This window comes from Anomaloglossus baeobatrachus, chromosome 12 (genome assembly GCF_048569485.1).
Source record: "Anomaloglossus baeobatrachus isolate aAnoBae1 chromosome 12, aAnoBae1.hap1, whole genome shotgun sequence".
NCBI lineage: Eukaryota > Metazoa > Chordata > Amphibia > Anura > Aromobatidae > Anomaloglossus > Anomaloglossus baeobatrachus.
The window spans coordinates 115,560,369-115,587,032 of record NC_134364.1 but is presented as its reverse complement, the minus strand read 5'-3'; the positions used below and the strand labels follow the sequence as shown (position 1 = coordinate 115,587,032).

The 26,664-nt window shown below is 48.2% G+C and overlaps 1 protein-coding gene across 6 annotated transcripts in view; it reads right to left on the bottom strand.

The window, feature by feature from the left end:
• Positions 1-26,664, bottom strand: part of MTA1 (metastasis associated 1) — a 219,230-nt gene that overhangs the window by 45,690 nt on the left and 146,876 nt on the right. For all 6 annotated transcript variants that reach the window (XM_075330605.1, XM_075330607.1, XM_075330606.1 and 3 more), the window contains exon 17: positions 12,011-12,046. In XM_075330605.1, the coding sequence (XP_075186720.1) occupies positions 12,011-12,046 (36 nt within the window). The remainder of the gene's footprint in view (positions 1-12,010; positions 12,047-26,664) is intronic.

Sequence of the window (26,664 nt, the reverse complement as noted above, 5' to 3'; positions counted from 1 at the left end):
GCATAGAGATTCTGGATGAAAATCCTCCCCACTAGCTCTCTGGACAGGGTCAAACGTCCATTTTTCAACTAGGATCCATTCACTGCCTAACTAAAGCACAAGAAGGTCTGCAGAAAAAAGGGATTCATTTCCCAAAATATATATCAACTATGTAACATCACAACCAAGATGATTGCCAGATACGATAGCTCAATATGTTAAGGCAACTGTTAAAGTTAAGAGAATACTTACGTAAATGTGTAACGTATATAGTCGAGTATAAGCCGACCCAAGAATAAGCCAAGGCACCTAATTTTACCACAAAAAAAACCTGGGAAAACTTATTGACTCGACTATAAGCCTAAGGTGGGAAATGCAGCAGCTACAGGTAAATTACAAATATAAGAATAGATACCAATAAAATGTAATGTGCCTCAGCCTTGTCTCTTGTAGTAATGTGCCCATTCTTGTCCCTCATCCTGTAGTAATGTGCACATCCTTGTGCCCTATAGTAATGTGCGCCATATCCTTGTCTCCTGTAGTAATGTGCACATCCTTGTGCCCTGTAGTAATGTGCCCCACTCTTGTTTTCAGTAGTAATGTGCCCCATCCCTGTGCTCTGTAATAATAGGCCCCATCCTTGTCCCCTGTGGTAATATGCCTCATCCTTGTCTCTTGTAGAAATGTGCCCATTCTTGTCCCTCATCCTGTAGCAATGTGCCCATTCGTGTGCCCTGTAGTAATGTGTCCATCCTTGTGCCCCATAGTAATGTGCTCATCATTGTGCCCCATAGTAATGTGCCCCATCCTATTTCCCTGTAGTATTGTGCCCAATCCTAGTTCCCTATAGTAACGTGCGCCATCCTTGTCTCTTGTAGTAATGTGCACATCCTTGTGCCCTGTAGTAATGTGCCCCATCCTTGTTCTCTGTAGTAATGTGCCCCATCCCTGTGCTCTGTAGTAATAGGCCCCATCCTTGTCCCCTGTGGTAATATACCTCATCCTTGTCTCTTGTAGAAATGTGCCCATTCTTGTCCCTCATCTTGTAGTAATGTGCCCATTCGTGTGCCCTGTAGTAATGTGTCCATCCTTGTGCCCCATAGTAATGTGCTCATCATTGTGCCCCATAGTAATGTGCCCCATCCTATTTCCCTGTAGTATTGTGCCCAATCCTAGTTCCCTATAGTAACGTGCGCCATCCTTGTCTCTTGTAGTAATGTGCACATCCTTGTGCCCTGTAGTAATGTGCCCCATCCTTGTTCCCTGTAGTAATGTGCCCCATCCTTGTTCCCTGTAGTAATGTGCCCCATCCTTATTCTCTGTAGTAATGTGCCCCATCCCTGTGCCCTGTAGTAATAGGCCCCATCCTTGCCCCCTGTGGTAATATACCTCATCCTTGACTGTTGTAGTAATATGCCCATTCTTGTCACCCATCCTGTAGTAATGTGCTCCATCCTTGTCTCCTGTAGTAATGTGCCCAATCCTAGTTTCATATAGTAATGTGCCCCATCCTTGTGCCCCGTAGTAATGTGCCCATCCTTCAGTAAAGTCCTTCTACTTGTCCTTCTTGTCCCACATTATGCAATTGTTCACACGTAAATTATTCTCACCTGTTCTCCGTTCCTGCGGTGTCCTCTTACCTGCTTCTTGCGGACCACAAGCACACAGACCCCTCGATGAATGTGGCCGGTATACGGGGCCCCCGCTGTTGGCGTCAGTCCTTTACTTACCTCAGTTGAATGCTTTGCGGCATTCAACTAAAGTAAAGCGGCGGCCCTGTGTACCGAGTGCGATCATCGATGGGTCTATGTGCCTGTGGTCCACAAAAAGCAGGTAAGAGGACACTGTGGGAATGAGAACAGGTGAGAATTTTTTGTGGGACCCTCACTTACGTATCAGTCGAGGGGGGCGGGGCGTTTTCAGGGAAAAAAAATGCTGAAATACTCGGCTTATACTTGAGTATATATGGTATTTATTTTTCTAATTCATTTTATATAAAATGCCTAGAGATCGGATTTAGAAAAGGTTACGTTTTTAAATATAAACTCTGATGTCCTAAGAATCTCTCAACGGCACATGGTCCTGGTATATGCTCCTATCATGATCATGATCTTATCCCAGCGCTACTTTACCCTATAACAAATCAATTAAAAATATCAATTTAATTCGAAAATTTTTACAATATGACCTAGAAATCTAGGATTTAAGACAGTTTAACCCTGGTCTGCTGTTCCTTCTTGGAGTCACTCTTACAAATCTTTTGCAAGTGGGCTTAGTGCATTAAGACTAGCTGACCCGAGGTGGTTAAACGACCCACAAGTCGATTGATGGCCGTTCAATAGCCTTTTTAGACAGGTCAACCACACTTTCATGTGCACAGAACAATCGTTAACAAGATCGTTCTGTGTGCACCAAGAACAACATTTTTTTTTATAAAAAAAAAAAAGCTTAAAAATCATTTCACCTAACGAACAAGCATTTTGCCAGTTTATTTTTCTGGGTAAGTAGTTACAAACTATCTTTCTGTTATGCCCGGAGCCGGCTCAGGTTTCCGCTGATGTCACATGGACAAAGAAACTCTTTCCTTTCCGCTCTGTTCAGAAATGTCTTCAGATGTCATAATGATTGACAACCGGCTCCCCGCTTCCCAACTGTGGGAAGCCGGCGGTCACTCAGCATTATGTCGGCAGTCACGGCCTGTCGACAAAGCAGCCCAGAAGACAGAGTTTATCCGTTAACATAAGGTCAAATTAAGCAGCAAAACAGCCGGAAGGAGAGGTCTGTGTCCCCTCTGAGCCGATGCCGAGCAGAACACGTAGGTAGTTAGCAACTATCTGCCTGTTTGTTCTTAGGCCCATGAGAACAGATGAATACAGTCCCACACAACCTCTGCCTATACACATAGTATATATATAAAAAAAATCATCTGTATTAAGTCCTGGAGGCAAGTATCCTTTAAGAGTATGTTCACGCGAGTCTTGGATCCATGTGAAAAATCGACAATGTGGTAGTGTCAGCAAAGTTAGAGAAGTCTTATCTACAAGCAGAAAAATTGACCTGCTGTGAAGATGTTAAATCCACAGTCTCGATTGATGTTGTAGACAGAATCTCTCATTTGTAGTGTATGGAATTCAAGGGTAAAGTAGAAACTGACAACATTTGTTAGACCATTGCTCATCCCGGGAAGCAGCGGTCACGTAGATCGAGACCTTCGAGATTACAAAGCATGGCAGAAAACGACCAGAGAAAAGAAGGGAATTTTGTTTACTTACCGTAAATTCCTTTTCTTCTAGCTCCTATTGGGAGACCCAGACAATTGGGTGTATAGCTTCTGCCTCCGGAGGCCACACAAAGTATTACACTTTAAAAGTGTAACCCCTCCCCTCTGCCTATACACCCTCCCGTGCATCACGGGCTCCTCAGTTTTGGTGCAAAAGCAGGAAGGAGGAAACTTATAAATTGGTCTAAGGTAAATTCAATCCGAATGATGTTCGGAGAACTGAAAACCATGAACCAAAAGAACAATTCAACATGAACAACATGTGTACACAAAAGAACAACCAGCCCGAAGGGCACAGGGGCGGGTGCTGGGTCTCCCAATAGGAGCTAGAAGAAAAGGAATTTACGGTAAGTAAACAAAATTCCCTTCTTCTTTGTCGCTCCATTGGGAGACCCAGACAATTGGGACGTCCAAAAGCAGTCCCTGGGTGGGTAAAAGAATACCTCGATAAAAAGAGCCGAAACGACCCCCTCTTGCAGGTGGGCAACCACCGCCTGAAGGACTCGCCTACCTAGACTGGCATCTGCCGAAGCATAGGTATGCACCTGATAGTGTTTCGTGAAAGTGTGCAGACTAGACCAGGTAGCTGCCTGACACACCTGTTGAGCCGTAGCCCGGTGCCGCAATACCCAGGACGCACCCACGGCTCTGGTAGAATGGGCTTTCAGCCCCGAAGGAAGCGGAAGCCCAGAAGAACGGTAGGCTTCAAGAATCGGTTCCTTGATCCACCGAGCCAAGGTTGACTTGGAAGCCTGCGAACCCTTACGCTGGCCAGCGACAAGGACAAAGAGCACATCTGAACGGCGCAGGGGCGCCGTGCGAGACACGTAGAACCGGAGTGCTCTCACCAGATCTAATGAGTGCAAATCCTTTTCACATTGGTGAATTGGATTAGGGCAAAATGAAGGTAAGGAGATATCCTGATTGAGATGAAAAGGAGATACCACCTTAGGGAGAAATTCCGGAACAGGACGCAGAACCACCTTATCCTGGTGAAAAACCAGGAAGGGGGCTTTGCATGACAGCGCTGCCAGCTCCGACACTCTACGGAGTGATGTAACTGCCACTAGAAATGCCACCTTCTGCGAAAGACGTGATAAAGAGACATCCCGCAGCGGCTCGAAAGGTAGTTTCTGAAGAGCCGTTAGCACCCTGTTAAGGTCCCAGGGTTCCAGCGGACGCTTGTAAGGAGGGACTATGTGGCAAACTCCCTGCAGGAACGTGCGGACCTACGGAAGCCTGGCCAGACGCTTTTGAAAAAATATGGATAGCGCCGATACTTGTCCCTTGAGAGAGCCGAGTGACAAACCCTTGTCCATTCCGGATTGAAGGAATGAAAGAAAAGTGGGTAAGGCAAAAGGCCAGGGAGTAAAACCATGATCAGAGCACCAGGATAAGAAGATCCTCTAAGATCTGTGATAGATCTTGGCGGACGTTGGTTTCCTGGCCTGTCTCATGGTGGCAATGACATCCTGAGATAACCCTGAAGACGCTAGGAGCCAGGACTCAATGGCCACACAGTCAGGTTGAGGGCCGCAGAATTCAGATGGAAAAACGGCCCTTGTGACAGCAAGTCTGGGCGGTCTGGAAGCGCCCACGGTTGACCCACCGTGAGATGCCACAGATCCGGGTACCACGACCGCCTCGGCCAATCTGGAGCGACGAGAATGGCGCGACGACAGTCGGACCTGATTTTGCGCAACACTCTGGGCAGCATCGCCAGAGGAGGAAATACATAAGGCAGTCGAAACTGCGACCAATCCTGAACTAATGCGTCCGCCGCCAGAGCTCTGTGATCTTGAGACCGTGCCATGAATGCCGGGACTTTGTTGTTGTGCCGTGACGCCATGAGATCGACGTCCGGCGTTCCCCAGCGGCGACAGATCTCTCGAAACACGTCTGGGTGAAGAGACCATTCCCCCGCGTCCATGCCCTGACGACTGAGAAAATCTGCTTCCCAGTTTTCTACGCCCGGGATGTGAACTGCGGAGATGGTGGAAGCTGTGGCTTCCACCCACTGCAGAATCCGTCTGACTTCCTGGAAGGCTTGACGACTGCGAGTGCCGCCTTGGTGGTTGATGTATGCGACGGCAGTGGCGTTGTCCGACTGGATACGGATCTGCCTGCCCTCCAGCCACCGATGAAAAGCCAATAGGGCTAGATACACTGCCCTTATCTCCAGAATATTGATCTGAAGGGATGACTCTACCGGAGTCCAGGTTCCCTGAGCCCTGTGGTGGAGGAAAACCGCTCCCCACCCTGACAGGCTCGCGTCCGTGGTGACCACAGCCCAGGTTGGGGGTAGGAAGGATTTTCCTTGCGATAGAGAATTGGTAAGGAGCCACCACTGAAGAGACGTCTTGGTTGCAAGGGAAAGAGAGACGTTCCTGTCGAGGGAAGTCGACCTCCTGTCCCATTTGCGGAGAATGTCCCACTGGAGTGGCCGCAGATGGAATTGCGCGAAGGGCACTGCCTCCATCGCTGCCACCATCTTCCCCAGGAAGTGCATGAGGCGCCTCAAGGGGTGTGACTGACCCCGAAGAAGAGATTGCACCCCTGCCTGCAGAGAAAGCTGTTTGTCCAGCGGTAGCTTGACTACCGCTGACTGTGTATGAAACTCCATCCCGAGGTAAGTCAGTGATTGGGTCGGTGTCAACTTGGATTTCGGGAAGTTGATGATCCACCCGAACTGCTGGAGAGTCGCCAGAGCGACGGTAAGGCTGTTTTGACACGCCACCTGAGAAGGTGCCCTGACTAGGAGATCGTCTAAGTAGGGAATCACCGAGTGGCCCTGAGAGTGTAGGACCGCCACAACGAATGCCATGACCTTGGTGAACACCCGTGGGGCTGTCGCCAGGCCGAAAGGCAATGCCACGAACTGAAGGTGTTCGTCCCCGATGGCGAAACACAAGAAGCGTTGATGTTCGGGTGCGATCGGCACATGGAGATAAGCATCCTTGATGTCGATCGATGCTAGGAAGGTCTCCTTGTGACATCGATGCGATGACCGAGCGGAGAGATTCCATCCGAAACCGTCTGGTGCTCACATGTCTGTTGAGTAGTTTGAGGTCCAGAACGGGACGGAATGAACCGTCCTTCTTTGGCACCACGAACAAGTTGGAGTAAAAGCCGCGACCATGTTCCTGAGGGGGAACAGGGATCACAACTCCTTCTGTCTTCAGAGCGTCCACCGCCTGAAGAAGTGCGTCGGCCCGAGCGGGGGGCGGAGAGGTTCTGAAGAAACGAGTCGGGGGACGAGAGCTGAACTCTATCCTGTAACCGTGAGACAGAATGTCTCTCACCCATCGGTCTTGAACATATGGCCACCAGGCGTCGCAAAAGCGGGAGAGCCTGCCACCGACCGAGGATGCGGTTCGGGGATGCCGAGAGTCATGAAGAGGCCGCCTTGGAGGCATTGCCTCCGGCGGGTTTTTGGGGGCGTGACTTAGCCCGCCACGCATAGGCGTTCCTCTGGCCTTTCTCCGGCCTGCTGGACGAAGAGGCTTGGAACTTGGCGGAGGGACGAAAGGACCGAAACCTCGATTGTATTTTCCGTTGCTGAGGTCTCTTCGGCTTGGACTGGGGTAAGGAGGAGTCCTTTCCCTTGGATTCCTTAATAATCTCATCCAATCGTTCGCCAAACAATCGGTCGCCAGAAAATGGCAAACCGGTTAAGAACCTCTTGGAAGCCGAGTCTGCCTTCCATTCGCGCAGCCACATGGCCCTGCGGACTGCCACAGAATTAGCGGATGCCACCGCTGTACGACTAGCAGAGTCTAGGACTGCGTTCATGGCGTAGGAAAAAAAAGCTGACGCCTGAGAAGTCAAAGACGCAACCTGCGGAGCAGAATTACGTGTGACCGCATTAATCTCAGCCAGACAAGCTGAGATAGCTTGGAGTGCCCACACGGCTGCAAAAGCCGGGGCAAAAGACGCGCCCGTGGCTTCATAGATGGATTTCACCAGGAGCTCCATCTGCCTGTCAGTGGCATCTTTTAGCGATGAGCCATCTGCAACCGATACCACAGATCTAGCCGCCAATCTAGAGACTGGAGGATCCACCTTGGGACATTGAGCCCAACCCTTAACTACGTCAGAGGGGAAGGGGTAACGTGTGTCAGTAAGGCGCTTAGTAAAGCGCTTGTCCGGAACCGCTCTGGGCTTCTGGACAGCATCTCTGAAGTTAGAGTGATCGAAAAACGCACTCCGTGTACGTTTAGGGAACCGAAACTGGTGTTTCTCCTGCTAAGAAGTCGACTCCTCTACAGGTGGCGGCGGGGGAGATATATCTAACACCTGGTTGATGGACGAGATAAGATCATTTACTAAGGCGTCCCCTTCAGGTGTATCAAGGTTAAGGGCGACGTCAGGGTCAGAGCCCTGAGCTGCGACGTCCGCCTCGTCCTCCAGAGAGTCCTCAAGCTGGGAACCCGAGCAGCGTGAAGAAGTCGGGGAAGATTCCCAGCGAGCCCGCTTAGCCGGTCTGGGACTGTGGTCCGGGCAGGAGTCCTCCACGTGAGACCTAGGGCCCCCCCTGGGAGCGCGCTGCGGCGCATACCGAGAGGGGCCTGGAGGCGACGATCCAACAGGGCCCGGGGCCTGTGTAAGGACCGGTCTGGACTGCAAAGCTTCTAGCAGCTTGGCAGACCATTTGTCCATAGACTGAGCCATGGATTGTGAAAGTGACTCAGAGAGTTTCTCAGCAAAAACGGCAAACTCTGTCCCTGCCGCCTGGACAGGGGGAGCAGGGGGGTCTACCTGAGCCGAGGGGCCCACTAGTGACCGAGGCTCCGGCTGAGCAAGCAAAACAGGGGTCGAGCATTGCTCACAGTGAGGGTAGGTGGAACCCGCAGGTAACATAGCCGCACAAGAGGTACAGGTCGCAAAATAACCCTGTGCCTTAGCACCCTTGCTCCTTGTGGACGACATGCTGTTGTCTCCTAGGAGAGTGATCACTGAGGGTATATGGGAAAAGGTATATAGCCCGACCGAACAGAAATATATATATAGAATACGTATCTATTCCGGCACACTAAGGGGACCAGCAACGGGTGACCGGTGTGGCTTACCGACCGCTAAAAAGCGGAGCGTGTGTCCTCCAGATTCCCTGCCTTAGGTCTCCCAGAGTTGCAGAGCTCTTTCCTGGTAATCCTCCACCGGCAGAATGCCAAAAAAAAATGGCTGCCGGAGCTCTCTGCGGAGGAGTGGAGCCGTGGGCGGCGCTAGAAAAGTGCGGGAATCTGGGGTCCCCACAGTGATCAGTGAGGGGGGAGGAAACATACAGGATGCTCCGGCCCTCACATCCAACGTCAAGTCGGCAGTCCCGCCCTTACCCCTGACAGACAGGCCCGGGGGCGGGAGTTTTTGCTACTAGGCCGCAATGAAGCCGGGGACTAAATTTAAGACCGCGGCCGACAAGCAGGCGCGGTCGGCGCGGAAGTCCGCCGGTCTTCACAAATCAGCAGCTGCTGCAGCGTCCGGGAAGAAGGCGCTCCATGCACAGCCCCAATGGGGACACAGAGTACCTTAGAGATGCAGGGCCCGGTCCCTGAGGATGAATAGACTCCTGTCCGGCAGATTCCCACAGGGGCTGCGGAGGGAGCACGGTCCCAGTAAATAGATGACCGGTCAGGATCCCACTTCTCCCAGAGCCGCTAAGGGATGGTGAAGGAAAACGGCATGAGGCTCCGGCCTTTGTACCCGCAATGGGTACTTCAATCTTAACAGCACCGCCGACGTAGTGGGGTGAGAAGGGAACATGCCGGGGGCCCCGTGGGGGCCCACTTTTCTTCCAACCGATATAACTAAAATGAGAATGCATGAGTGGATGTGTGCCTCCTTCCACACAAAGCATAAAACTGAGGAGCCCGTGATGCACGGGAGGGTGTATAGGCAGAGGGGAGGGGTTACACTTTTAAAGTGTAATACTTTGTGTGGCCTCCGGAGGCAGAAGCTATACACCCAATTGTCTGGGTCTCCCAATGGAGCGACAAAGAAAAGCTAGAGATGTGCCAGGAAAGACTTTACATTTTGTTTTTGTCTTGCCTTATCCAAAATGGAAAATTGGCAGACAAGTGTGTACCAAAATCTGCACGACATTCTGCAGCAATGTGACAAGGCAGAGACGTGTGCAGCAGAATCTGCATGACATTCCGCAGCAATGTGACAAGGCAGAGACGTGTGCAGCAAAATCTGCATGACATTTCGCAGCAATGTGACAAGTGTGCACCAAAATCTGCAGGACATTCCACAGCAATGTGACAAGGCAGGGAAGTGTGCACCAAAATCTGCACGTCATTCCGCAGCAATGTGACAAGGCAGAGAAATGTGCACCAAAATCTGCACGTCATTCCGCAGCAATGTGACAAGGCAGAGACGTGTGCAGCAGAATCTGCATGACATTTCGCAGCAATGTGACAAGTGTGCACCAAAATCTGCAGGACATTCCACAGCAATGTGACAAGGCAGAGAAATGTGCACCAAAATCTGCAGGACATTCCGCATCAATGTGACAAGGCAGGGAAGTGTGCACCAAAATCTGCAGGACATTCCGCAGCAATGTGACAAGGCAGGGAAGTGTGCACCAAAATCTGCACGACAATCCGCAGCTATGTGACAAGGCAGAGAAATGTGCACCAAAATCTGCACGACATTCCGCAGCAATGTGACAAGGCAGAGAAATGTGCACCAAAATCTGCAGGACATTCCGCAGCAATGTGACAAAGCAGAGAAATGTGCACCAAAGTCTGCAGGACATTCAGCAGCAATGTGACAAGGCAGGGAAGTGTGCACCAAAATCTGCACGACAATCCGCAGCAATGTGACAAGGCAGGAAAGTGTGTACCAAAATCTGTACGACACTCCGCAGCAATGTGACAAGGAAGGGAAGTGTGTACCAAAATAATATAATAATATTTATTCATTTATATAGCACTATTAATTCCACAGCGCTTTATTGGCAACACTTTCCCTATTGGGGCTCCCGATCAGTATGTTTTTGGAGTGTGGAAGGAAACCGGAGAACCCGGAGGAAACCCACGCAAACACAGGGAGAACATACAAACTCCTTGCAGATGTTGTCCTTTGTGGGATTTGAACCCAGGACCCCAGCGCTGCAAGACTGCAGTGCTAACCACTGAGCCACCACAAGACTTCAGTGCCAACCACTGAGCCACCACAAGACTACAGTGCTAACCACTGAGCCACCGTGCCGCCCAAAATCTGCACGACATTCGGCAGCAATGTGACAAGGCGGGGAAGTATGCACCAAAATCTGCAGGACATGCCGCAGCAATTTGACAAGGCAGGAAAGTGTGCACCAAAATAATATAATAATATTTATTTACATAGCGCTATTAATTCCACAGCGCTTTACATACATTGGCAACACTTTCCCTATTGGGGCTCACAATCTAAATTCCCTATCAGTATGTTTTTGGAGTGTGGGAGGTTTCCCAGAGGAAACCCATGCAAACACAGGGAGAACATACAAACCTCCTTGCAGATGTTGTCCTTTGTGGGATTTGAACCCAGGACCCCAGCACTGCAAGACTGCAGTGCTAACCACTGAGCCACCGTGCCGCCCAAAATCTGCACGACATTCCGCAGCAATGTGACAAGGCAGGAAAGTGTGTACCAAAATAATATAATAATATTTATTCATTTATATAGCGCTATTAATTCCACAGCGCTTTACATACATTGGCAACACTGTCCCCATTGGGGCTCACAATTTAAAGTCCCTATAAGTATGTTTTGGAGTGTGGGAGGAAACTGGAGAACCCGGAGGAAACCCACAAAAACATGGGGAGAACATACAAACTCCTTGCAGACGTTGTCCTTTGTGGGATTTGAACCCAGGACCCCAGCGCTGCAAGACTGCAGTGCTAACCACTGAGCCACCACAAGACTGCAGTGCTAACCACTGAGCCACCACAAGACTGCAGTGCTAACCACTGAGCCATTATGCCGCCCAAAATCTGCACGACATTCCACAGCAATGTGACAATACTCTAAAAACAGCTTCCTACCTCTACCAAAATGTTCCAAAGCCCCCCACATAGTTCCACCTAAAATAAGAACCCCAGTTCTAAGTGATAGCAACTAGGTGCATGGGAACGGTCATTCACCGCCGACAAAAAAGAACAAAACAAAAACAGCACAAAACAATGAGCTGAAGGACACTATTTTATATGTGGTGTTTACAGCACCCTGAGGGCAAAAATAATCGGTGAAAACACCATAACCATCAATATTTAGACTTAAACCCATCCTTTTTTTCTCCTCAAAATATTTTTTTTTCAAAAATGGCACAAGCTAACAAAGTGCACAAAGTTAATAGTATTATATAGTGATTGTTAGTAAAGAAATGGCTGGAAAACTATTAAAAAAAAAATTATGGGACTAGCCGCAGTATAACACAACAATAAAGCTGGCCATAGATAAAGTGTATGGTACTAAAAACTAATAAAAATATGTGCCATTGATAGAGCAAAATGTACATAAAAATTGTAAAATTTCTAAAATTGCATACAGACTGCAAAAAATAAAATAAAATAAAATACAATTTTTTTGACATACCGGATGAATGTACGGCTATGGCCAGCTTTAGTCAATGCCAACTACAATGAGACAAGTGTTTATGTGAAGCAAAAAGAAAAAAAACACTGTAAGCCAAGCAACACAAAGCCTAGTGAGTGAGTCCACAGAAAGGCACATTTTTCGTTACACATGGCACATTGAAATCCTTACCCCTGCTAGGCATCAGCAGGCGCTTCTTCATGTTGCCTGTCCAATAAAAGATAAATAGGAGAGAGGAAAGAAAGAAAATAGTACATGAAAAATATCAGTATTCCACATTCATTATAAAAAAAACAAAACATCAGGAAATAAACACAATAGAAAAGAAAAAAAAAAAAGAGACGGTCAGCAGAAAATGACTGTTCAAACAAAGCTCAAGTGCTTGGTGCACGACTGAAAAATTCGGTGCACTTTTCAGCTTGTTTTCTATCTATCTCTGCTCTTGTAAAGACAGAACTATCAAAGATGCAGAGAGTGGAGATGGATATTAAACAAGTAGGTGCACTAGACTGCTTGTGCTTGGTTTGAACAGTCCTAATGCTCTGATAGACTCGTTTTAAAGGGAACCTGTCATGTTGTTTATTATATATTAAATTGACCCCAATGTGTTTTAAATGATGCAACGTGCATCACTAATTTGTTTTTTTACAAAAAAAATTCCATGTATTTATCTTAAAAAAGACTTAGGTGAATGCAGTCCTTAGATTTCAGTCATAGGGGTGGAGCTTTTGGTGGGATCAGTCACTGTCACTCAGGTTCAGGCATGATTCTTCGATTAATTTAGTCACACCCCCAGCATTGTAATTGATTACACCACAGGTCCTTTATAATCACTTCTCTGCTGAGCTCCACCCATGACTGTGACATCAGCACAGGTTTCTGCCTTAGATTTCAGTCACAGGGGTGGAGCTTTTGGTGGGATCAGTCACGGTCACTAAGGTTCAGGCATGATTCTTCTATTAATTTAGTCACACCCCCAGCATTGTAATTGATTACACCACAGGTCCTTTATAATCACTTCTCTGCTGAGCTCCACCCATGACTGTGACATCAGCACAGGTTTCTGCCTTAGATTTCAGTCACAGGGGTGGAGCTTTTGGTGGGATCAGTCACTGTCACTAAGGTTCAGGCATGATTCTTCTATTAATTTAGTCACACCCCCAGCATTGTAATTGATTACACCACAGGTCCTTTATAATCACTTCTCTGCTGAGCTCCACCCATGACTGTGACATCAGCACAGGTTTCTGCCTTAGATTTCAGTCACAGGGGTGGAGCTTTTGGTGGGATCAGTCACTGTCACTAAGGTTCAGGCATGATTCTTCTATTAATTTAGTCACACCCCCAGCATTGTAATTGATTACACCACAGGTCCTTTATAATCACTTCTCTGCTGAGCTCCACCCATGACTGTGACATCAGCACAGGTTTCTGCCTTAGATTTCAGTCACAGGGGTGGAGCTTTTGGTGGGATCAGTCACTGTCACTAAGGTTTAGGCATGATTCTTCTATTAATTTAGTCACACCCCATGTATGTTTACACCAAAGGTCCTTTACAATCACTTCTCTGCTGAGCTCCGCCCATTACAGTCACCTGACTGTGACATCAGCACAGGTTTCAACCTTAGATTTCAGTCATAGGGGAGGAGCTTTGCTGAGGTCAATCACTGTCACTCATGTTCAGGCTCGCTTCTTCTATTATTTTGGTCACAATCCCTGCATTGTAATTGACTACACCACAGGTCCTTTACCAACACTTCTCTGCTGAGCTCCACCCATTACGGTCACAAGACCGTGACAACAGCACAGATCACCACTTGTCCAACGCTAAACGCCAGAGCTCAACATTGGAGAAATGGTGGTGAAGGACCTGTGATGTCATGATCATGTGACCATAATGGGCGGTGCTCAGCAGAGATGTGATGTTGAAGGACCTGTGGTGTAATCCATTACAATGCAGGTGGTGCGACCAAGGTAATAAAAGAATCGCGCCTGAACTTTAGTGACCGTGACTGAACCCAGCAAAAGTACGACTGAAACCTATGGTATTTACTGCATTCACCTAAGCATATAGGGTTTTTTAAGATACATACATGGAATTTTTTTTAGTCATGTTAGTGATGCACATTACATCATTTAGAACACATTGGGGCAGTTTAATATAAGAAAACAACATGACAAGTTCCATATAGGAAATATTAGATACTGATCAGATGATAGGGAGCATTGAAGAAATGATTGCAACAATTCAGAGAAACATTTTTTATTGTTTTATTTCGGCTTAAATTTATGTAGACAACACAACCAGAAGCAAAAATGAAACATTTGGGTCAGCAGGTTTTACCCAGTAAAGTCAAATCAGCTTTTAAAAAGCTTATTTGTGGCGGCTCACAATGTTTTGAACGCTGACGCCTTTCTCCTGCCCCCAAAAATGATGTGCTGCCCTTTAGCGCACCGAGCAGATAAAATAAATTCCATAACTAAACTTTCTTCTCCCGTAATCTCCTGTGGCCGCCGTTTTAATCCTACTCCAAGAAACTATCCTAAACAAATATCTGAAAACATTCAAATAATCAGTTATTTATATACTTTGTAGTTTTTTTTAAGCATTGTTATGCAGCTTTTTGATTGGACAGTGCCTAGTTTGAGCGTTTTTCGCCAGGCGGGGCTTCAAAAAAGTAATATCCCTTGTTCTTTTCTCCAGTCAGTTCAGTTTGAAAGCCTGGCCATATGAACAGAAATTCCCTTTGCTATAGAAATTAAATATGAAGATTCTTTGTTCCAAGTATTTTCTAAGTGAAACCATTAAAAATAATAATAAAAAAACAAAAACAAAAAAAGTGCAGTGTGAACAAACCCTTAGGCTGGCTTAAACATATATATGAAGGGAATTTTGTTACTTACCGTAAATTCCTTTTCTTCTAGCTCCTATTGGGAGACCCAGACGATTGGGTGTATAGCACTGCCTCCGGAGGCCACACAAAGCAATTACACTAAAAAGTGTAAGGCCCCTCCCCTTCTGGCTATACACCCCCAGTGGGATCACTGGCTCACCAGTTTTAGTGCAAAAGCAAGAAGGAGGAAAGCCAATAACTGGTTTAAACAAATTCCCTCCGAAATAACCTCGGAGAACTGAAAACCATTCAACATGAACAACATGTGTACCCGAAAAACAACCAAAAATCCCGAAGGACAACAGGGCGGGTGCTGGGTCTCCCAATAGGAGCTAGAAGAAAAGGAATTTACGGTAAGTAACAAAATTCCCTTCTTCTTCGGCGCTCCATTGGGAGACCCAGACGATTGGGACGTCCAAAAGCTGTCCCTGGGTGGGTAAAGAAATACCTCATGTTAGAGCTGCAAAGACAGCCCTCCCCTACGGGGAGGCAACTGCCGCCTGCAGGACTCTTCTACCTAGGCTGGCGTCCGCCGAAGCATAGGTATGCACCTGATAATGTTTGGTGAAAGTGTGCAGACTCGACCAGGTAGCTGCCTGGCACACCTGTTGAGCCGTAGCCTGGTGACGCAATGCCCAGGACGCACCCACGGCTCTGGTAGAATGGGCCTTCAGCCCTGATGGAACCGGAAGCCCAGCAGAACGGTAGGCCTCAAGAATTGGTTCTTTGATCCATCGAGCCAGGGTGGCCTTAGAAGCCTTCGACCCCTTGCGCTTACCAGCGACAAGGACAAAGAGTGCATCCGAACGGCGCAGGGGCGCCGTGCGGGAAATGTAGATTCTGAGTGCTCGCACCAGATCTAACAAATGTAAATCCTTCTCATACCGATGAACTGCATGAGGACAAAAAGAAGGCAAAGAGATATCCTGATTAAGATGAAAAGAGGATACCACCTTCGGGAGAAACTCCTGAATGGGGCGCAGCACTACCTTGTCCTGGTGGAAGACCAGGAAGGGAGCCTTGGATGACAGCGCTGCTAGCTCAGACACTCTCCGAAGAGATGTGATCGCTACCAGAAAGGCCACTTTCTGTGACAGTCTAGAAAGTGAAACCTCCCTCAGAGGCTCGAAGGGCGGCTTCTGGAGGGCAACTAGCACCCTGTTCAGGTCCCATGGATCTAATGGTCGCTTGTACGGGGGTACGATATGACAAACCCCCTGCAGGAACGTGCGCACCTTAGAGAGTCGTGCTAGACGCTTCTGAAAAAAGACGGATAGCGCTGAGACTTGCCCCTTAAGGGAGCCGAGCGACAAACCTTTTTCTAACCCAGATTGTAGGAAAGAAAGAAAGGTAGGCAATGCAAATGGCCAGGGAGACACTCCCTGAGCAGAGCACCAGGATAAGAATATCCTCCACGTTCTGTGGTAGATCTTAGCGGACGTGGGCTTCCTAGCCTGTCTCATGGTGGCAACGACCCCTTGGGATAATCCTGAAGACGCTAGGATCCAGGACTCAATGGCCACACAGTCAGGTTCAAGGCCGCGGAATTCCGATGGAAAAACGGCCCTTGGGACAGTAAGTCTGGTCGGTCTGGTAGTGTCCACGGTTGGCCGACCGTGAGACGCCACAGATCCGGATACCACGCCCTCCTTGGCCAGTCTGGGGCGACGAGTATGACGCGGCTGCAGTCGGATCTGATCTTGCGTAGCACCCTGGGCAAGAGTGCCAGAGGTGGAAACACATAAGGGAGCCGGAACTGCGACCAATCTTGCACTAAGGCGTCTGCCGCTAGAGCTCTGTGATCGCGAGACCGTGCCATGAAGGTCGGGACCTTGTTGTTGTGCCGGGACGCCATTAGATCGACGTCCGGCCTTCCCCAGCGGCGACAGATTTCCTGAAACACTTCCGGGTGAAGGGACCATTCCCCTGCGTCCATGCCCTGGCGACTGAGGAAGTCTGCTTCCCAGTTTTCTACGCCGGGGATGTGAACTGCGGATATGGTGGAGGCCGTGGCTTCCACCCACATCAGGATCCGCCGGACTTCCTGGAAGGCTTGCCGACTGCGAGTCCCCCCTTGGTGGTTGATGTATGCCACCGCTGTGGAGTTGTCCGACTGAATTCGGATCTGCTTTCCTTCCAGCCACTGCTGGAAGGCTAGTAGGGCAAGATACACTGCTCTGATCTCCAGAACATTGATCGGAAGGGTGGACTCCTGCTGAGTCCACGTACCCTGAGCCCTGTGGTGGAGAAAAACTGCTCCCCACCCTGAGAGACTCGCGTCCGTCGTGACCACCGCCCAGGACGGAGGTAGGAAGGATCTTCCCTGTGATAATGAGGTGGGAAGAAGCCACCACTGCAGAGAGTCTTTGGCCGTCTGGGAAAGGGAGACTTTCCTGTCCAGGGATGTTGACTTCCCGTCCCATTGGCAGAGAATGTCCCATTGAAGTGGGCGCAGATGAAACTGTGCAAACGGAACCGCCTCCATTGCCGCCACCATCTTCCCGAGGAAGTGCATGAGGCGTCTTAAGGAGTGCGACTGACTTTGAAGGAGAGCCTGCACCCCAGTCTGTAGTGACCTCTGCTTGTCCAGCGGAAGCTTCACTATCGCTGAGAGAGTATGGAACTCCATGCCAAGATACGTTAGCGATTGGGTCGGTGACAGATTTGACTTTGAGAAGTTGATGATCCACCCGAACGTCTGGAGAGTCTCCAGTGCAACATTCAGGCTGAGTTGGCATGCCTCCTGAGAGGGTGCCTTGACAAGTAGATCGTCCAGGTAAGGGATCACAGAGTGTCCCTGAGAGTGCAAGACTGCTACCACTGCCGCCATGACCTTGGTGAAAACCCGTGGGGCTGTCGCCAGACCAAATGGCAGAGCTACGAACTGAAGATGGTCGTCTCCTATCACGAAGCGTAGAAAACGTTGGTGCTCTGTAGCAATCGGCACGTGGAGATAAGCATCTTTGATGTCTATTGATGCTAGGAAATCTCCTTGAGACATTGAGGCAATGACTGAGCGGAGGGATTCCATCCGGAACCGCCTGGCGTTCACATGCTTGTTGAGCAGTTTTAGGTCCAGAACAGGACGGAATGAGCCGTCCTTCTTTGGCACCACAAAGAGATTGGAGTAAAAACCTTGTCCTTGTTCCTGAAGAGGAACAGGGACCACCACTCCTTCTGCTCTTAGAGAATTCACCGCCTGCAGAAGGGCATCTGCTCGGTCGGGATGTGGGGAAGTTCTGAAGAACCGAGGCGGAGGACGAGAACTGAACTCTATCCTGTACCCGTGAGACAAAATGTCTGTTACCCACCGGTCTTTGACCTGTGGCAGCCAAATGTCGCAAAAGCGGGAGAGTCTGCCACCGACCGAGGATGCGGAGGGAGGCGGCCGACAGTCATGAGGCAGCCGCCTTGGAAGCGGTACCTCCGGCTGCTTTCTTGGGGCGTGAGTGAGCCCGCCAGGAATCAGAGCTCCTTTGCTCTTTCTGAGTCCCCTTGGACGAGGCGAACTGGGGCTTGCCCGAGCCTCGAAAGGACCGAAACTTTGACTGCCACTTCCTCTGTTGAGGTTTGCTTGATCTGGGCTGGGGTAAGGAAGAGTCCTTACCTTTGGACTGTTTAATGATTTCCGCCAATTGCTCACCAAACAGTCTGTCTCCAGATAATGGCAAGCTGGTTAAACATTTTTTAGAAGCAGAATCTGCTTTCCATTCCTTTAACCACAAGGCTCTGCGCAAAACTACAGAGTTGGCGGAAGCCACTGCGGTACGGCTCGTAGAGTCCAGTACCGCATTAATAGCGTAGGTCGCAAACGCAGTCATTTGCGTAGTTAAGGACGCCACTTGCGGCACTGCTGGACGTATGAAAGAGTCCACCTGTGCCAAACCAGCTGAAATAGCTTGGAGCGCCCACACGGCCGCAAATGCTGGAGCAAACGACGCGCCAATAGCTTCATAGACAGATTTCAACCAAAGGTCCATCTGTCTGTCATTGGCATCTTTAAGTGAAGCCCCATCCTCCACTGCAACTATGGATCTAGCTGCAAGCCTGGATATTGGAGGGTCCACTTTTGGACACTGGGTCCAGCGTTTGACCACGTCAGGGGGAAAGGGATAACGTGTATCCTTAAGACGTTTGGAAAAACGCTTGTCCGGATTAGCATGGTGTTTCTGGATTGATGCTCTGAAGTCAGAGTGGTCCAGAAAGGAGCTCAATTTACGCTTGGGATACAGGAAATGGAATTTCTCCTGCTGGGCAGCTGCCTCCTCTGCTGAAGGGGCTGGGGGAGAAATATCCAACAGCCTATTGATAGCCGCTATAAGATCATTTACCATGGCGTCACCATCTGGCGTATCCAAATTGAGTGCGGTGTCAGGGCTAGACTCCTGATCACCCACCTCTGTCTCATCATATAGAGACCCTTCTCGCTGAGACCCTGACCCGCGTGATGACGTGGAGGGTCTCTCCCAGCGAGCTCGCTTAGGCGGCCTGGGACTGTCATCGGAGTCAGAGCCCTCAGCCAGTGATGCCTGGGACCCCCGTGAAGTACGGATTAGTTCCAACTGAGGGGGACCGGGGAACATAGGGACAGTAGTGTCCATGGTCTGAGCAACTGGCCTGGACTGCAAGGTCTCCAGGATTTTTGTCATAGTCACAGACATTTTATCAGCAAAGACTGCAAATTCTGTCCCCGTCACCGGGGCAGGGTTCACAGGCGACTCTGCCTGGGCTACTACCACCATAGGCTCTGGCTGACGAAGTGCCACTGGGACTGAACATTGCACACAATGAGAGTCGTTGGAGCCTGCTGGTAGATTAGCCCCACATGCTGTACAAACAGTGTATACAGCCCGTGCCTTGGCACCCTTGCGTTTTGTGGATGACATGTTGTTGTCTTCCCAGAGCGATATAGGGTATACAGCCAAGAAGCGACCGTACAGTGCAGTATATATCTATAGATATCTGGTACAGGAAAAAGTACACCAATACACACTGTGGCACAAGAGGGGCCAGCACTAAAGTGCTGCTTACCGCCCGCTAAACGCGGGTGTGTGGTCCAGAAATCCCTAGTCTTGGGTCTCCCAGAGCCTGTGTCCGTCCTCCAGCCAGAACTGCATGCAGGAATGGCTGCCGGCGTCCTGTGGAGGGGGGGGCGGGCCCTGGGCGTGCCAGACCAAAAGCGGGAAACCTGTGTCCCACTGTGCCAAGTGAGAGGGCTGGAGCATGTAAATAAGGCTCCAGCCCTCGGCGCTGAGTAAACGTACAGCGTCTCTCCCCTTCCCTGATTGACAGGGAGGGGGCGGGAACGAAGCGGAGCTAGGCCGCAAAAGCCGGGGACTAAATTTATAAGCGCCGCCGCCGTAAAAGCGCGGTCGGCGCTAAGTCCCCGGCGCACTACAAGTCCCAGCCGCGCCGCCGCTCCGAGAGTGGCCGGCGCGGTAGTTCCCAGCAAATGAAGTCACACAGCAAAGCTGCTGTGACTCAAACCCCAGCGTTACTGTCCCCGGCGCACTAACACACCCAGCAAGTCTGGTGTGTGCGTGCCCGCCTGAACGGGGACACAGAGTACCTGAAAGTTGCAGGGCCTTGTCCCTGAATGGTACCCCGGCTCCTTATCCAGCAGGTTCAATGGGTCTGTGGATGGAGCCCGGCCTCAGGGCTTGGGGGCCGGTAAGATCCCACTTCCACAGAGCCCCTCAGGGGGATGGGGAAGGAAAACAGCATGTGGGCTCCAGCCTCCGTACCCGCAATGGGTACCTCAACCTTACGAACCACAAGTGGGGTAAGAAGGGAGCATGCTGGGGGCCGTATATGGGCCCTCTTTTCTTCCATCCGACATAGTCAGCAGCTACTGCTGACTAAACAGTGGAGCTATGCGTGGATGTCTGACCTCCTTCGCACAAAGCAGAAAACTGGTGAGCCAGTGATCCCACTGGGGGTGTATAGCCAGAAGGGGAGGGGCCTTACACTTTTTAGTGTAATTGCTTTGTGTGGCCTCCGGAGGCAGTGCTATACACCCAATCGTCTGGGTCTCCCAATGGAGCGCCGAAGAAATATATTTTATATATTAAAAAAAATTATATACAGTCCCTGACAAAAGTTCTGTCGCTTATCCATGTTATGTAAATAAAAGCTTATAACCCGACTTTAAATTCATCCATTGGTTTCATAAATTACTCTTTTGAAAGCTGAAACCCTCCCAAATTTGGTTTAGGTTTTGAAAATAAAGTTGCTGCAAAGCTGAAATATTGATCATTTAATGAACACAGAAAGGTCAGATTTTGGCAAGACAAAAGTTTTGTCGCCTTGGCATATAATGCACCCAATCCTAGTTTACATCCTCACCTGTGCTCACTAAATGATCGGTTAATTAGTGGGTGTGTATAAAAAGAAACCCAGCACCCCAGACCTTCACTTGAACTACAACTTGACCTCTGACAACATGCCAAAAATCCACCCTGCGACCAAAGCCTTGATTATCAAGAGGCTGAAGACCAGATCCAGTGCAGAGGTGTCTGGCACCTTTAATGTGTCTCAGCGTCAAGTACAAGGGATTTAAAAAAAAAAAAGATTTGAAGAGACTGGAGATGTTTTTGACAAGCTCAGGTCCGGCAGACCCCGTAAGACAACTGCTCAGGAGGAACGTTTGTTGGTTAGAAAATCCAAAGCCAGCCCCTCTTCCACTGCAGCAGAGCTCCAACAGGGCTGGTCACCTCAAGTCCCTGTGTCAACTAAAACAGAGTTTAGGATTCTGTCTCGAAATGGCCTCCATGGTCGAATCAGTGCCCAGAAGCCAGCACTAAACAAAAGGCAATTAAAAAAACATGTGGCATTTGCCAAGTCCCACAGCCTGCTAAACAGATGGACACTGGAAAAGTGGCAGAAGGTGGATTTCTCTGATGAATATTCTGTTGAATTACACCACAGCCACCGCAAATACTGCAGGAGACCTACTGGAGCCCGTATGGATTCAGAAAACAGTTACGATTGGTTGTGGAAAGATCATGGCCTGGGGTTACATTCAGTATGGGGGTGTGCAAAACATTTGCAAGGTGGAAGGCAATATCAATAGCCTAAAATATCAAGAAACATTAGCTACCTCTTACATTCCCAATCGTAAAAGGGGTCAAATTCTGCAGCAGGATGGTGCTCCATCTCATACATCCATCTTTACAACAAAGGTCCTCCTGGCAAAGAAGATCAAGGTGCTCAAGGACAGGCCAGGCCAGTCACCAGACATGACCATCATTGTACATGTTTGGGGTAGGATGAAAGAGGAAGCTTGGAAGACAAAACCAAAGAATCTAGATGAACTCTGGGAGGCATGTAAGATGCATTCTCTGCTATTCCTGATGACTTCATCAATAAATTGTATGAATCATTGTTGAACCACATGGATGCCGTCCTTCAAGCTCATGGTAGTCACACAAAATATTACATATGGCTCTAATAGCTCCACAACTTCATTCACCAATGTTATGCAACATATCTCTGTATTAGAAGTTAATTATTTGTTTGAATTTCACAATTTCTGTCGGCGACAAAACTTTTGTCTTGCCAAAATCTGACCTTTCTGTGTTCATTAAATGATCAATATTTCATCTCTGCAGCAACTTTATTATCATAACCTAAACCAAATTTGTGAGGGTTTCAGCTTTCAAAAGAGTAATTTATGAAACCAATGGATGAATTTAAAGTCAGGTTATAAGCTTTCTATTTACATAACATGGATAAGCGACAGAACTTTTGTCAGGGACTGTATATTATAATTTTTTAATTTTCACTGTCAGGTTCAAAGGACATCTCCGCATTTTTATTTTTTGGGGCAGACTGTGACTCGCAGATGTGTGAATGCAGCGTAACATACAGGAATAACCCAGATGTGAATAGACACCCTGATCTTTGGACATTGTCTTTTTCACATCATCCAATTGACACAAATATCAAATATGAATCTTAAAAGTTATCTGTCCTATCTCATGCATTCTTCACAGCATTAATAAGCTTCGGCATTGAATCGTTGAATCTAGCTTTAGCTTTGATGAAAAAAAAACACACTTCTGTGCTGCAGCTCTGCTAGTCTTCTCTAGTTCTAGCTCTGCCCTCACCACTGATTAGCAGCTTTCTGCCTATGCACAGTGTAGAGAAAAAGCTGCCAATCAATAGTAGCATTGGCGGGTTATAATGCCTATGCACAGTGTAGAGAAAAAGCTGCCAATCAATGGTAGTATGGGCGGGGTTATAACAGAGCTCAGCACTGAGAGGACTAGCAGAGCTGTAGGAGACAAAACTGTCATTTTATCAAACATACAGCAAGCCCAGTAAATGACACATCGACAGAATCATGTGCTCTGTCTTTAATTTGAGAACCAGCCTAAAATAAAAAGTATAAACCTGGTGGCAGGTCAGTTTTAAATCATCTTCTTTAATTTAAATTTCTCCAGACAATTGAAAGCCGGCGGCTCCCAGGATAAAGTTTCTTTTCTCTCAGCACTTTTAGTACTCAGGGCACGCACCTCCGTAACACTACTAACATGCAGCTTGACCTTATACCTGCAGGTTAATAGCATTATAGGACCTGACAGGTTCCCATTCAATGTGCTAGGTGTGTGTAATAATGGCAAGAACGGTCTACTTTCATGCAACTTTAGAGAAGCAATTTCAATATTTTTTCTTTGCCTCGCAACATATAGGTTTAGGGGATGCTCCAGTAAAAACAAGGTGTCACCTATGCACAGGATAGGATGGGGTCCGACCACTGGGACTGCACAGGACAGGATGGGGTCAGACCGCTGGGACTGCACAGGACAGGATGGGGCCAGACCGCTGGGATTGCACAGGACAGCATGGGACCGGACCGCTGGGACTGCACAGGACAGGATGGGACCAGACCGCTGGGACTGCACAGGACAGGATGGGGCCAGACCGCTGGGACTGCACAGGACAGGATGGGGCCAGACCGCTGGGACTGCACAGGACAGGATGGGGCCAGACACGCTGGGACTGCACAGGACAGGATGGCGCCAGACACGCTGGGACTGCACAGGACAGGATGGGGCCAGACCGCTGGGACTGCACAGGACAGGATGGGGCCAGACCGCTGGGACTGCACAGGACAGCATGGGACCGGACCGCTGGGACTGCACAGGACAGGATGGGGCCAGACTGCTGGGACTGCACAGGACAGGATGGGGCCAGACCGCTGGGACTGCACAGGACAGGATAGGGCCAGACCGCTGGGACTGCACAGGACAGGATGGGGCCAGACAGCTGGGACTGCACAGGACAGGATAGGGCCAGACAGCTGGGACTGCACAGGACAGGATAGGGCCAGACCGCTGGGACTGCACAGGATAGGATGGGGCCAGACCGCTGGGACTGCACAGGACAGGATGGGGCCAGACTGCTGGGACTGCACAGGACAGGATGGGGCCAGACCGCTGGGACTGCACAGGACAGGATGGGGCCAGACAGCTGGGACTGCACAGGACAGGATAGGGCCAGACCGCTGGGACTGCACAGGAAAGGATGGGACCAGACCGCTGGGACTGCACAGGACAGGATGGGGTCCGACCTCTGGGACTGCACAGGACAGGATGGGGTCCGACCTCTGGGACTGCACAGGATAGGATGGGGTCTGACCGCTGGGACTGCACAGGATAGGATGGGGTCTGACTGCTGAGACCTGCAAAGAATAGGATGGGGTCTGACCGCTGGGACCTGCACAGGATAGGATGGGGTCTGACTGCTGGGACCTGCACAGGATAGGATGGGGTCTGACTGCTGGAACTTGCAAACTGAGGCACTTTTACCCCATAATAATTGAGCAGCAATGTTCATGCTCCACCTCTGCTCCATTCATTACCTACGGGGCTCCTCACTTTTCTGGCAGCCCTGTAGAGAATGATTGGAGCGGCGTTGTGGTGTCTGACCTCCTGCTATATTTGAACATTTTCAGTTCTTCCTATTATTGTGGACCCCCACAAATCGTTTTTTTTTTTTTTGTTTTTTTTTTATGTTTTTAGCTCCAAATACATGCACTAATACAGGCCGCTGTCTCATTAACTATGCCAGCAATTAGTTGAGTTTGGAAAGATATCGCACTACCTGTTAGATCCTAGGAGGAATCCTATACAAAATAGTTTATTCATAGTATTAAAACGTCACACCAGCCATCCATAATCTTTGAAAAAATAATTTTATTTGACCTCTTAAACCTGTAATTTGTAAACAGTTAATAACTCATAACAGTAAAAAAAACAAGCACATAATCACTTTCTTCATTTTTAGAATTAGGAACCGTAATGGGGGGAGGCAAAGCCCCAGACAGACGAAACTGTACAGATTAGAGTTTCTCTCTCTAAATATATATGTATATAAAAAAAACTAACAAAAACTGTTGAATCATACACACCTTAATACTCAGGTGATCAGAAATACTGAGAATTTAGAAATCAGGTAAAAAGGAGGTCATGTCACATATATGATCGGAATACAAAAATGTTGCTTTTAATATTAAAAAAAAAAAAAAAGACAAAAAATAAACAAACACACAAACAAGAAATCTACATATAAATACAACAATAATTTAAAGACAGTTTCAAGCTTTATATTGTATTTTGGCAGGAAAAAAAAAAATACGGCTGTGTCCTGCTATCGGAACAGGTCATTCCAGCTATATTTCGTGAAGATACATAGCGAGCTGCTCTAATAGTGGCAGGAAATAGAAAAGTATAAATGACAGTCACATCTATACGAGTTTATTGGGGGAAAAAAAGGCTTAAAAACTAACAAAATTGAGATTTTGCTGCAGCAAATATGACACTGTAAATTGAGGAGTTCATAGTATTGTCCTCACCCCCCTATGACTTGTTAAGCCAACATATGTTCAGTATTGCAGTATTGAATAACTGTTGCTCAAAAAAAAAAAAAAAGGTTTCGACACCTGTCAATCAATGAGATATGTCATGAGAGTCACATTGGTGGGGTCTGAAACGGAGACCACCATTAATATTGCAAAAGAACAGGACATGGTGCAGTTTTCACAGAAGAATCACTGAGCGTAAGTGGTTAAAGGCTAGTTTCACAGGCCACGGAGCAAAATGGCCCGGTTAACTGCGGGTGTCCTGGCCAAAACTCATTAGAAAACTAACTATTGTTTACCTAGATTTTTGGCAACATTTTCTTTTTCTATATCACAATCTTTTTTGTCTTTTCAGGAAGTTTTCAGCAGGCTCATTATTATTAGAGACTAACGTGTAATCTCAACCCTATTTTAAAATGTGCAATTTTTATTAATATTCATTAAAATGTACCCACAAACAGACACACAAACATATAAATGAGAATGGATCACGTTATCCTTGTAAATAACCAAGGAGTTTTATATACACACTCACTTTAGGAAAGGGAGGGAAACTAATATAGCCCTATAAGGGTAGTGTATCCCTACCTAACAACAGAGGGTAGGACACCATAAGTTACCGGGCGCCCCCGTTCCACGTCTGCTCTCCCTCTCCCTGACCCTCATATAGGGATGGGATGGAAAGCCCTATAGTGGTGCTTGCACAGTACAATAAATATGAATTCCCAAATGATAATACTCTTCCCTATATTGTTTTCCTTAGATCAAGAAGGTATCAATTTACTGATCTATAACCAGGAATTCCTATTCATGATACTAGCACTGTACAAGACGTATAGACTTCTATTCCTAATAAATTATCTTTATGCAAGGTAGTGATCCATAAGAGTTATTTACAACCACATATGTTACAGGGTGGTATACCCCAAAAGTATATTACAGTCACCTAGAGTCATATGACAAGGGGCTCAGATAATCTCTCCATTATACCCCAGGAGCTGAAAGAAAAATGGGATACAGACACCCCTGCAAATTACTGCAAAATAGAAAAGGTTGCTCCAATCAGA